The sequence below is a fragment of the Vicugna pacos genome, chromosome 3 (genome assembly GCF_048564905.1).
Source record: "Vicugna pacos chromosome 3, VicPac4, whole genome shotgun sequence".
NCBI lineage: Eukaryota > Metazoa > Chordata > Mammalia > Artiodactyla > Camelidae > Vicugna > Vicugna pacos.
The window spans coordinates 76,434,233-76,447,878 of NC_132989.1; the positions used below are offsets into that span (position 1 = coordinate 76,434,233).

Sequence of the window (13,646 nt, forward strand, 5' to 3'; positions counted from 1 at the left end):
CTAGAAACTAACTCTACACTATTTGGATGGGGCCTTTGCCATCTCTTTAAAAAAAAATTAATTGCCCTAATTCCACGACTCAGCCTTATCCCTCTCATGAGGGGAGGAAAGGAGAGAGACGGGAGAGAGAGAACAAAGAGAAAAACAGGAGCTCACAGCACAATGAATGAAACCACCCTCGAGTTGGAGTGATGAATCCACCTTTCCTCAAATTCTGTGGATTTGGGCTCAGGGAGATAAGAGGCCCCTAAAACCACACAGTTAAGTGTAAAGCCCCAATGGATCAAGGATATGTGGCAATTACTCAAAGCCTCACCTAGAGGCTCCATCATGTGAGTTAAACTACAAGAAAAAGCATGGGAGAATCCGTGTCTACAGGTGAGGGAGACACACTGTGCAAATTAGGACATCATCTGTTCTGCAAAGAAGTCTTACTATACAGGGAATGTTTTGAGCAAATAGCCCTTTGATATTTCTACTAATAGTATTTGGTTTATTTAAAAGGCATTCTGATTAATTTTCTGAGGTAATCACCTTCTACAATTTTTTAAATTGAGGTGTAACTGACACATAACATTATATTGGTTTCAGGTATACAACCTAATGATTCGATGTTTGTATATATTGCAAAGTGATCCTCCAATATGTCTAGTTAATATCCATTATCAAATGTAGTTTTCTTGTGATGAGAACTTTTAAGATCTCCCCTCTTAGCAACTTTCAAATATGCAATACAGAATTATTAACCAGAGTCATCACACTGTATGTTACATCTCATGACTTACTTTATAACTGGAATTTTGTACTTTTTGACCCCCTTCACCCATTTCACGCATAGCCTCCCACCCCTGCCACCACTGGCAACCACCATTCTGTTCTTTGTATCTATGAGTTATCTTTTTTTTAATCAATTACACATGTAAGTGAGATCATCAAGTATGTCTTTCTCTGACTTATTTCACCTAGCATAATGCCCTAGGGGTCCATCCGTGTTGTCACAAAAGGCAAGATTTCATTTTTAATGGCTGAAAAATAGTCCATTGGGTCTATACAGACACACACTCTCCACATCTTCATCCATTCATTCATCGATGGACACTTAGGTTGCCTCTATTTCTTGGCTATTGTAAATGCTGCTGCTGTGAACACAGGAATGCCATCTATCTTAGAGTTAGTGTTTTCATCTTCTTTGGATTAAATACCCGGAAGTGGATTGCTCGATCATATAGTAGTTCTATTTTCTGAAGACCCTCCATACTGTTTTCCATAATTCACATTCTCGCCAACAGGGCACAAGGGTTCCCTTTTCCCCACATCCTCACCAACACTTGTCTTTTTGGTAACAGCCATTCTGATGGGTGTAAGGTGGTATCTCCCACCTTCTACCTTAAAATTCTGAGCCTTCACAGGCCTCCTCCATTAGAACTGAATTGAAAAGTGGCAGGAGACACCGTTTTGGGTTAAAATGATTTGTCCCAATATGAAAAGGAGTCTTGGGCATCCGTGCAAGTGTCCTAAAGACAAAGAAAGGTCATTGTTACACCTCCAGGAGGAAAGCCAGAGCCACCACATAGCTGTAGCAGATGCCGAGTGCTTGGGCTCCCTCTCCCCAGCTCGTTACTCATGAATTCTGATACGTGGGAGGGCAGCTGGCTTATCTGGAAACCAAACCATCATTTAAAACGTCTCTATGGGACGTCACACTCCAAGCTTCAAACAACTTCCAGATGAACTTATAAACTAATCCCAACAGCCCAGGCCGACAGCTCAGGCTAGAGCAGCCAGCCTCTGGTTTAAAAAAAAATCAGCATGCTGCTAAGAGGTAACTTCTGACTGATTCTGATCTAACTTTGCAAACAAACTTCAGTCCACTACAAGGACTGGGTAACTAGGATCCAGAACAGTACAGGAGGGCCCTGGCTGCCTGGGGAAGCAGAGACCATACCAATATTCTAGATAAGAGAATAGTTTTTAAAAACCAAAAGTTGCTGCTCTAGAACAGACTTGTGACATGACGTGTGGCCCAAACTAATTCCAGGCAGTATGCGAATTCCAAACTCAACTCTTTTCAGTTTGGAGCCCACTATAAAAAAGCAGATTCCACCACTGATCTAAGGACCTGCAGATGCTCTAAGGGAGACAGATCCAGTTCTGCAGTCAGAGTCTCCAAGAGCTCGCACCCAAAACTCACCCTTTGTAATTTCACCTACAACGGTAATTTCTGGTGCACACAACAGTCTGCGGTAGCATCGAGAGAAATGCAAAACTGACTGTGTTGTCCAGCGTTTACCTCCTTCGCAGGGTTGGGAGGTGAGAGAGCCCTCAACACGTCTTTGTGACGACTGACAGAAACATGCCAAATCATTTTAAAAGATGAGTGTAAGCAAGATATATATGCCGACTGCACTTCTGTAAGTTTAAGTCAGCGTAACCTAAAAGAATCCTTTAAGTGTCTCTGTGAGAATTCCTTTCAAGCACGTGCCTATATACAAATTCAAATTTGTCAAAACACAAATGGGAGTGAACAGTTCTGTAACAAATTAGACACTGATGACAACTTCTTATTTTTCAATTAATGTTTCTAGGGTAAGAAGAAACATCTGGAGCTGGAGTTGGACAGGACCGCCTTTCATCACACGTGAAGATTGTGGAGATGAACGCTTGGCCAGCAGGGAGCCACCACACAGCTGGGACCTCCCAAATCCCCCACAGATGCTCACCCAGAATTCCTGAACCCATTTCCACAGACAGCAGTTTATCCTGGGCACTAAGGAGTACAGGCCAGAACCACGGTTAAAATTTTAAGGCTAGCTGTCAATGTTTCATCAGAAATTAAAATAATTCCTTTAAAACACGTGGCCAAAAACGACTTAGAGCTACAAGTGATTGTAATGAGTAACGCAGCAGGGCAGAGTTTCCCAACGCTTAACAGGAAAAGAATTGGTTTATCGTGAAAACTTTTCATTGGCAGAAATCCACTCAGCCAGCCCATGAAACCTATGATCCCGGGTTGTAGGTCATCAGTTAAATCTTGACCCTAACCTGAACAGAAAGAAGTTCTACAGCCACTTAACCCAAACTCTTAATGGCAACTGCATGGTGCACAGAGTTGATAATAACAATGCACTGTTCCTAACTGCAGTTGAGGCATATTGTGGGTAAAGACACCATTCTGAGTGTTTTACATGCATTTACTCACTTAACTTTTACAAAAGTCCTTTTAAACTTAATTAATAATTCAATTGGTCCATATTACCATATCATGGCCAAATGACCCGCTTAACGTTATACAATCTAGTGGGAAAGAGATTTAACTATTAACTACACTACAAAAAGTGAGTACAAAATGAAAATGAGAGAACAGAAATAATATCAGGAAAAGCTGTGCAAATTGTTAAATACTGTACATACATTAACAATATATACAAGACCTAGCATAACCCAGAAACAAAGATAATGCAGCACATTCCTCAGGGAAAAAAAAGAAAGAGAACTTACTAACTTTAACTTCTCGAGTTAAGAAATCAATATTACCCACTTATTAACAGCACATGCAATTTTACACTTTATACTTCTTCTCATGCACTTTTACATATTCAATAGTTTTCAAAGATGATTGATGCCCAAAGTGAGAGCCCTAAAGCATTACGAGATGTCCAAGCATTAAAAAAAAAAAAAACTAACTTGTTCAGCACAGAATAATAAAAGCAGAAAAATCACACCATATTTATAAGGAAAAAAGGTAAATGAAATGAGAATTAAAATGAGAAAAAAATGAGAATTAAAAAAAGCTTTCAAGTTAATTTTTAGTGAATCATAAAATTCAGTAACCAAAAAAGGGCTCTCCCTCAAACATTCTATTTAACAAAGGTTTTACTATAATCTTCCAACCAAAGTTGTTTGTGAGGTTCTTTTTAAAATTCTGATGACCAAGCTATAGATAGGAAGGGGAAGAAACAGGAATGAATTAGAACACGGAATGACAGGTAACCTAATACACAGAAAGTGATGACTCAAACAATCTTAAAGGAATTTAAAACAGTAGGATTCTAGCAGGTTACACCACCGTCATGTTGCTACTCTACTGGTAGCAACAGGTATTATTCCATCATTTTAAAACTGTTGCCCTCAGCTTCCTCCAGGTAGAAATGTTTTAATTTCAAAAGGAGAACTCTTGAAAACTAAAGTGATATTGACATTGTAATAATAATTTTTAAAAAAGCGTTCACAGTGAATTTCCATGTTATCTCTTGTCCTCCTAACAGAGACTGCATCATGGCAAGGACCCAACATCACCGCAGCTTAAAGTGAATCCTAAAAGGTCTCAGGCACATTTTGAACCTGCCTCCTTTTCCCAACTTACAAGGAACCGGGGCAGATTAAGGTAACAGTGTCCATAGAACAAAAAAACTAAGCAATTCCAAGGAAGTCAAGTGGAACATGAAGTGAAAGTTAACAAAGGTAATTATTTCAAACAACACACGAATAATTTAAAGTACCAAAACGTGAGGCAAAGAGAAGATAGTCTTTCCCTATGTGACAAGGAGTCCCTCTCCTCCATCGCTCTCTCATGCTCACACACGCTCGTTCAGTCTTTAAACTAAGGCCCCACTGTCTTAACCAGGAGAGTCTACTTACCAGTCTGATAAGGGCCACAAGAAGGGGCAGGTCAGCATTTTCTTGGGGCTTCCGGATATGTACTCTATTCATCTGCAGCGAGTCTGAAGTTCCCCTTAAGTAAAACTTCTCAACAGTCCTTTCTCTCCAAACATTAGGGTGGGGGTGGCCCTCTTCTCTGCAGCAACTCTCCCCTCCTCTGCTTGGCTGCATCTGAGTGAGCATCCTCAGAGCTGCCCGGTTAAAACGAGAGGCCTGGGGGTGTTAAGGATTTCAATTAAGCCCCAGGTGCCTTCAATTAAGCACTCTGGCCGAAATGAAGGGAGTGACGCAGCAAATATTGCGAGTTTGCGTGTAGAGAAGCTAGACACATAACTATGGAACCCAACTCATTCATAAACTCAAAGACAGTGTATAGTGACATAAGATTTTTAGCCACCAACTCTAATTTTACTTTATTTCCCTACCACTGGTGAGGGGCAAGGATCTTTTCTGTGTTGCAGAAGTTACATCCATCTCTGCATACAGAAATGCCTGAAGAGACAAATAGTAACACCAGAATCCCAAGACAGGATGATATTTTTAAAAAGATAGAAAGGCACAAAATCATTGGCCAGGAGTAAATTACATACCTAACTTCTCAGCTCATTAAAAAAAGTAGCTGACCAAGTTCTAAAGGCCAAAAGACCCACACCTGATGCACGTTTGTTAATGTGTGTTCACTGACCCATACTGAATTGGGTGCACCTGTGCACTCGCTGGCCACTGGGAAAAAAACCCCAAAGTCAAGAACATTAAAATTAAATTTTTATTTTCTACACAATAGCCTATGAAACGACTGAAGAAAATAAAGCCAATCTGTCAGTATTTCCATCCTCTCTCCCACCTTCCCTCCGCCCCCAATATCAGCACAAAGTATTTGGTTAAAAGGTTCAGAGGAAGTAAGCACCATAATCAGAAGTATATGGACTGTGTCCAAGAGGGGATTGATGGGCGAGCAAGAGCACAGGCCTACGGTAGAAATACAAGCTGTCTCACAGACATGTGTGTCTAGTTATGAACTCAAAGTATTAAATAAGCACTGAATGCTTTTTATTAAGAGAACTTGGAGGAGCAACCGGAAATTTCACACAAGTTCTATAAATTTAAATGACTTTAATGTATGTATACCGCTGACCACGGTCCTGAACCAACTCTCACATTGAGGGAAGGGTTTTTTTTCCTGAGCCTGGAAGCACAGGGGATTACTATCCAATCCTTCCCAGGAATTCTGAACCAGGTGAGAGAAGGGCAAAGAGAGAGAAAGAAAGAAGTGCACAAAAGCTACTGGAGAAAGAGATTTCTGCTTAATCCTAGCTGGTGTTATGCTCTACCCCAAAATAACAGAACAAGATAAGAAACCAGACAAAATATCGGAGACATAAAAGGGCACTAAAATCCTTGAACTCGACAATGCAAAGCTGTGTAAATGTCAACCTGAACAGGTTCAGAGGGCAGAGCCCCAAGTAGGTGGGAGAGAAATGACCTGCAGTCACTGCACCAGCATTGATCTGAGTTATGTCAAACGTGCTCCTAGGTGTTTGCAATTTTGCCTTAAAAATTTGAGATGTTTACATTGTCCCAAAGGGACAAAACAAGTTTTTTGCTGGGCAATTCACATACCCAAGTTCTTATATTTTTTAAAAGTTCCATTCCGTTTCTAACAGATTTCCCTCTGTGAAGTTGGGGTGGCTCCTGGACCACCTGCCTCCAACCTCGATGATTATATTAACCAAAGCGGGCTTCCAGAAAATCATTTGACTGCCTTCTTACTCCCTTCTCAGCCCCCCACATCATCACGAAGTACCTGGTCATCTCACCAGCCTCATCACACAGCTGGCTTACTGCCTTCTGACTACATCCCTGGACACAGCTAATAATTTGCATGTTCATACAGTCTTTTAGGATATTACTTAATAAATGATCACTAAGAGCAGGTTCCATGAGCAAAGGAGAGATGCTGTCTTACAGGAGGATTAATGAACCATACACCATAAAGCTGTGCTGTTAGTACATCATAAGAAATGCTGGGTCCATGAAATTAAAAGTGATCACTATGTTACATATCTACCTACTCATGAATGAAAGAGCCTCCCAGAAGGACCAGTAAAACATGCTGGTAGCATAATCTATCAGGGAAGGGCCATCTAGGCATCTGATTATTCCTGGCTATGGCACAGATATTCTGCATAAACCAGCTTTTTCATACTCTGTAATAATAGCAAACACCATTATGGAATGCTGGGTCTTCTACAGAAAACATCTTAGTAATTCTCATAATGACCCTCTGCAATAAATACTGGCATGTCCATTTTACAGGTAAGGAAACGTCTCAGTATTAATAATCTTTCCAAAGACACACAAAGACCTCTAAGTGGCTGAACTGGGGTCATTAGGTCTGGATCCTTAGACACAACAGACTCTGACCCCAGAGCACGGAACACTGGCTGCTGGTATGAGAGGAAGGAGAAGAGAAGCATAAGCCCCTTCTGGGCAACACTTGAGAATGTGCCAACGTGCTTATAAACGGCCCGGGGCATCCTCCATCTAGAAACAAGCACCTCCTCTAAGACGCGCGCGCGCATGCGCACTCACAGCCGCCACCCCCACCTTAGTTTTCTCTAACGCCAGGCCACCTGGTTATGAGCCCTTCTCTTTGTGAGAACTTTTCTCCCAGGATCCTTCCTACAGTTTTCCATATTCCCAGTCCATAGTATAATGTGCTTCCAAACTGTTCCTCACAGGGATAGACTGAAAAACAGCTGGACTCATGCCACCGTATCCTCTAAATCTGAGGGGACAGATAGGCAGACTTGGTCCCTGGTTCCAAAACAGTGACAAAATATAAATATTTGACAATTCCTAGAATACCTCAGAACCGGGGTAGAAAGGGTAAATAAAAGCCTTAGTTCCCCGAAGCTGACCCTTCCTTCTCTAGGAACATCACAGCCAACAAGCCAGACTCTCAGAATGTGTGTTGGTTCAGACACCCCACTGCCCATCACCAGGGAGCCTCACACACCTCGTGGCAATGTCCCTTGTATTCATTCACGTGGGGGTCAGCAATCCCTGCAACTGACTCTGGAAATGAGCATTTGCAAGGCCTCTTCTCAGCTCCACTCATGTCAATTAAGTTTTCCCTTCAAGAAAAATACTAGGCTTAAGGCAATACTGCAGTGAAAAGCAGCCTTCACATCCACGCTAAGGTGTTCTCTGGAATAGACCTAATCCTTTTCCTATTCCATTTCAGGTGTGTTTTGGTGGATACCTGAACTGCCAGGAATGAGCTGCCTGTTCCATCTACACGTGGTTTATTAGGATGCCATCTTCTCGGGTTATCAGCTCCCTATAACCAGGAAACACAAGCTACACAGCAGTGGGTCCCAGGCTGCCTGGCCTTCCCAAAATATCAATCTGATCAAGTCACTTCCTTGCTGAAAGCCTTCAGTGGCTCTGGGTCCCTCAGAACAAAGCCCAAAAGACTGTGCATGACCCAGCTACTGTTTCTCTCTCAAGGATCACCCAGGGCCATGCTCTCCTCTGCTTCATGCCACACAACCCCTCTCAGTCCCACAGACCCACTGTGAAGCCCCCTGCTGTCCTCATCACTCCTGTCCCTCCCCTTCTCCCAGGAATTCCTGCACGCATGGCTTCCTCAGTGAGGCAGCTCCCACCTCCCAGACCAGAGAAGGTACATACCCCCTCACAGCCTGGTCCCCACTTACCACCTCGGAAACCAATTAATGAAGAATTGTGTGTTTAGGGACTATCTCCCCCATGACGCTGGATGCTTCATGAGGTCAAAACTCTGTCTTGTCCACGTCCGTGTCCTCAGTGCCCAGGATGACGCTTCCCAAGAGTCAGACACCGTCCGCTGGCCTACTGCCTTTCTGACTTTCTGAACCTGTGGCTCTTACTGGAGCAGTAAGTCAAAAGCAGACTTAATAATAAACATGCCAACATTTACACACTACTTTTCTTCAAATTATGTAGCTGCTATGATTCGTAAAATACAAATTCAGTGAAAAGCTTTCCTGAATTTGTGATTGCCGTTTGCTGTTTATTCTTTTCACCAATGAACATTAGACATTTATCTACTGCGTTACTATCATTGAGGGAACCTCCCCCAACACACACACACCCAAAATGATATTAAAAGCAGTCCTCAAACTCATACATCACTTAATAGAACAGCTGAAAGACATCTCAGAATTGTGCCTATTGTTAATAAGGGAAAGTGTTTCCCACCTTATGCCAAGAAAATAAATCCTTTAGGGTAGAAGAGTATAAATGAGACGCTTTATATTGAGTTGAAAATCCTTTTAGCTACTAAGCCTTTTTTTCTGCTGTTCTAAGAATCCCTAAAAAGTTTCAAGTTCTAACACACACAGCGAAAAGCAGAATTAATACGCAAGTCCCTTCACAGACGTTCTGAGTGGATCCTCTGTGATGTGACTTTCTTCGAAATTTACCTGGAAAAACTGCTCATAACATTATCAGTGTGATCCAGGAGGCTTTTTTGACAAGAGAGCTAGAGGTTTAAGCATAATTCACAACAGACAAAAACAAAAGAATATACACCCTTCAGTCAAATGTGCAACTGTTTTCAGAGATGTGTTTTTTCCTCTTTCATTTAACATATATGTACTGAGCCCCTACTAATATGTTAGTGGCACCTTGTTAAGCACACAAAGACGAAATCCCTGCCCTCAGGAGTTCACCTACACACAGTAAACAGCACCAAGTACTTTATGGGAGCCATCACGATGTGCTTTGTGGAGAGACAGTGCAAAGTGCCTAAGAGTAAATTTCAGAAATGTTGTTTGAGGAATGGTCCTCCAATCTAGATGGTCATAACTATCGGAAACACAGCCCACTACTCTCATCATGCACAGACCCCGAATCCACAGGCTTGGGGGAGCAGGGGTAAAGTCAGATGCACTTTATTTAAACAAGAAGCACCATCTCTAACTCTCATGTATTTGATATTAAGTACATAAAAACTACAACCATTGCCATGTTAAACTAAAGTATTGTTTTTAAGACACTGAAAGCTCAAAGGGCTGATTTAGGTCCATGAGACTTAGTAAGTTTATACAAATATTGACAGTAAGATAAAATATGAAATAGGTCAAGCACTGTTGCCATTACTAGATATATGCAAGAAGCTTTAACAAAGGTGCCCCAAAAATTAGCACTTCAATAATACACTTGGAACTTGAATTCTGCTGGTTTTAAAAAACTGATGCAGTAAGCTACTGAAGAAATGTCTGGAAACCAGTGAGTCTGCCAAGCTGGACGTAACAATTTTAAAATCTAAATAAACCTCTTTCTATTTTATGGGTTTTACTTAAGCCTTTTAAGGTTTTATACTCAGTGCCTTGCTATTGGATAACTGACACTACACTAACAGTGCCTTGCCATGATGCAACCTGATACAAATAAAAACTGTTTCCCAGCTTATACTAGTAAATGGTAACAAACTGAATAGACAAAGCCTCAGGTTCTCTGAAAGTACATAGCAGATTAATTATGCACAAAGAAAATCAGCCAGCCCAAACTTGTACTCATTTCACAAAATTTTTAATCACAATTAAACTTGAAAAATTAATATTTACTTAGCACTTAATGCTAAAGGTAGATGCCATGCTAGGATTAAATTAGATGGCATGCATAAAACGCCTAATTACTCTATTACTATTATTTCCACTTAAGAGGGAGAAAAATTGGGACTTACATCAGCTGAATGGTCCACATCACACCGCTAGTTAAGGTGGCAGAGCTGGGAATCAAACCCAGGACTTTCCACCTAGAGTTCCTCACTGAACTTTCTGGAATGGTATTTCTAAGTGTGCATGTTTTCTGAGGAGAGGGTGGAGAGCTTTCACTAGATTTGCAAAGAGACCACAACACTCTCTCAAAGGTTAAGAACCCCTGCACCACGTCGTCACCAGTGTAAGAACCAGAAAATGCACACTGGACTTCAGCCCTCTCACCAGGTCTGTCACTTCGCTACTCCAGTTTTAGTTTCGCTTTAAAATTCTCAGAGCAAGCCAAGATTTCCACTCCTGGACAATTTCCAGCATCCTCTGCCACAGGTTAAGTTGCACAATAAATTGCAATACTGTATCAGTTTACATCCAATTCTGAGATTTCACAAATACTGACCAAAGTTATTTAGTCATTCCACTTCCCACAATGTGTTTCAATCAACCAAACCTCACCACATTGCCTGAGAAATAAGCTATCATTATATCCACTTCCCAGAAAATAAAACACTGTCACCCTGAGGCCAGGCAATAAATCAGCTACAGGACTGGGATCAAAAGTGAGAGGTTCCCGACTTTCCCCGCCTGGGATCTTCAACAGCGTATTATGTTATCGTGAAGCACCCTCCTAGCTACACAGGAAACATAGGGCAACTAACTCTGCCATCTTCTCTACCAATGGAAACACTATCTTAGAATCTAGTGGTAAATCATTAAGTTGGGTCATACCCCCCTGCTGCCCACTGACCAGTGTGCTCATTTCTGAAGGTTGAGGCAGATGTCACAGGGTAAACACCAGCGTGTACCTGGCATCTTCCACAGGAGATGCAACCACTGAGAACACTGACTTAGTCCAGGGTTTGGTCAGGTAGCTCTGTGGTGGGTGTGACCCTCAGCTCAACTCCCAGCACCCTGTCCCTAGGATTAATCTGAACTTTGGATTCATCCTAAATTCCTGATCAGAAAAAGGGAGCATTCATGTGAAAATGAAATTTACCTTGAAGTTCATTGGTCAGCTCTCTCATTTCACAGATTATTGAACTGACCTCAGGAACAAAACAACTCATCCAAAGTCTCACAACTCATGAGCAGAGACAGTTCTAGAAGGCAGGTTTCCAGACACCTGTCCAGGATCCTTACACTCCTCCGGGAACGGAGGGATGGGTCCTAGTTACTGCCAGGGGCTTGGCCGACCAACCACTGGGGTTTTCTCCATCTCTGCCAGGCTAGGACTTGACTCCCCTCACTTTGTGTGACATCCAGTGTTTGCCTCCGGTTTGGGGCCCCAGGGGGCTACTGTCAGAGCACTGGCCCCAGCTTGCATCCTCTGAGAGACAAAGACAATTACTTGCTAAAGCTAACCCCAGAAAGGAGGAAAATACTACCCTGGCACTGAGGAATGAACTTCACTAGGAGGTTCTGTTAGGGTGATTTATTTATAGCTTGGCCTGATCAAGATGACCTCCCCACAAGAAACGTCCAAAGCAAACAATTTGAAAGGCACGAAGAACCTTCTGCTTCCTTAATTGTTCTCCAAAGACGGAAAAAAGCCAGAGAGAACAGACGGCGGACACCAAGTCATATCCTCAGTGTGTCAGCGCGCGACCCAGAAGTTTCAGACGAACATTCTTCCAGGAAACCAAGATGGACACAGTCCCACGGAAGAAGGTGGGACGTTCCCCACTCAGTTTGGCGACCAGCGCGCACCTGAACATCCGGAACAAGTCCGAATGGGAGCTGCAGAAGCGCAGGTCAGCGCCACCCGCCGAGAGACGGGAGTCCTCCTTCCCCGCCCAGAAGACCGAAGCCGCGGGACCAGCCAAAACCACCCGCGGGGGATCCCGGAGTCAACGTCACTGAAACCCGGCCGCTCAACTCCGGGAGTACCGCTCCCAGCCGTCCCCCACCCCCAATACACCTTCTCTCCCTCCCAAACCATACCTTCATCACACATCCCCTCGGCCCGAGCGCTTCTGTGGGAAGCAACGCCCACTTTGGAGAATAAGGTCTTAGACGGGGACAAGCCAGGAGTCCAGATCATATCCATTCACAGATTCAGAGTAAAAAATCCCGACACTAAGGAGTTTGCCGCTTAGACACTGTAAAAGCTCACTATCAGGCAGCACATGGACATGGATGGACACACAAACACACACATACACGGAGATAAACAGCCACGGGGAAATCAATGACCCACAGGGAGGCCCCCGTCATTACCCCTTGTGGTCCCTCCCCCTCTCCATGCCCCATCGCGCGCCGCCCACCGCCCGCGTGCGGGATGGAGTGCTGGGGTCGCCAGGCAGCTGGGACCGGAGGGGCCGAGCTGGCGGAAGGCGGGGCCCACCTCCTCGTCCTGCTCCTCCTGGGACGCGCTGCTGCCCCGGGGCGCAGGTGGCGCGGCTCCTCCCGGGAGCGGCGCTGGGACTCCGAGCTCCGGCACCAGGCGCGCAGGAGCCCACGCGGCGGGCGGCCGGGCGCCGCCCGGCGGCGGCGGCGGCGGCTGCTCGCGGGAGAAGCCAGGCTCCCCTTCCTCTGACAGAGTTTCTGAGCCTGAGGAGGACTCCGCCGAGGAAGCGCCCGGCGAGGACGCAGCAGCCTCCGCAGGGGCGGGAGTCCAGGCTCCGTGGCCGCTGCAGCCGCGGGGCACTGGCTCCGGCGCCTCAGAAACTTTCTCCCCCATTTCCCTCTCAGGCCCAAAGTGCGCCGGAGGGGCGGTGGGGGCGCAGCGCTCACTCAGCGCCTCCGGGGGGAAGCCACGGGCTGCTGGGCTCCGGCTCGCTCTCGCTGCCGCTCCCGAGCTGCGGGGAGCCCCGCCGGCGACTACATGGCCGCGGCCGGGCCACCGGAGCCCGCCGTCAAGTTAGCAGTCGCCCGGGCCCGGCGGCCGACGGGGTCTCCGGCGCGCGAGGACATGCCAGTGCTCGGCGCTCCACAGTGCTCCCGCGCTGCGCCCGAGCCGCCGGGACTGCGGCTTCTCCAGCAAAACCTGCCTTCGGGACTGAGCGGGGCCGGCGGAAGAGACGGGCAGCCCCGGGAGCCAATGGCAGAGCAGGCGCGCCAGTGGGCGGAGGCTGCGGCGTCTCCGGCCGCACCGGCGTCAGGTAGGGGAGGCGGGGCCGAGGCGCCAGCTGTGGGGTCCCGCCCGAGCGCTGGGGCCGTGGGTAAAAGAGCAAGGCACCGGCGCCCTGGAGGGGGAGAATGGAGCTCGGAATCAGCCCAAAG

The 13,646-nt window shown here is 45.3% G+C and overlaps 1 protein-coding gene and 1 long non-coding RNA gene across 4 annotated transcripts in view; one reads left to right on the forward strand and one right to left on the reverse strand.

Annotated features, from left to right (window-relative positions):
- Window positions 1-13,374, reverse strand: part of MAST4 (microtubule associated serine/threonine kinase family member 4) — a 517,925-nt gene extending 504,551 nt beyond the window's left edge. For all 3 annotated transcript variants that reach the window (XM_072958571.1, XM_072958578.1, XM_072958570.1), the window contains exon 1: window positions 12,769-13,374. In XM_072958571.1, the coding sequence (XP_072814672.1) occupies window positions 12,769-13,104 (336 nt within the window). In that variant the 5' untranslated portion in view covers window positions 13,105-13,374. The remainder of the gene's footprint in view (window positions 1-12,768) is intronic.
- LOC140689719 (uncharacterized) lies at window positions 4,068-8,622 on the forward strand. The gene is made up of 3 exons (XR_012064793.1): window positions 4,068-4,142; window positions 4,266-4,461; window positions 7,907-8,622. It is a non-coding gene; the product is annotated as an uncharacterized lncRNA (long non-coding RNA).
- Window positions 13,375-13,646: the final 272 nt, after the last annotated feature.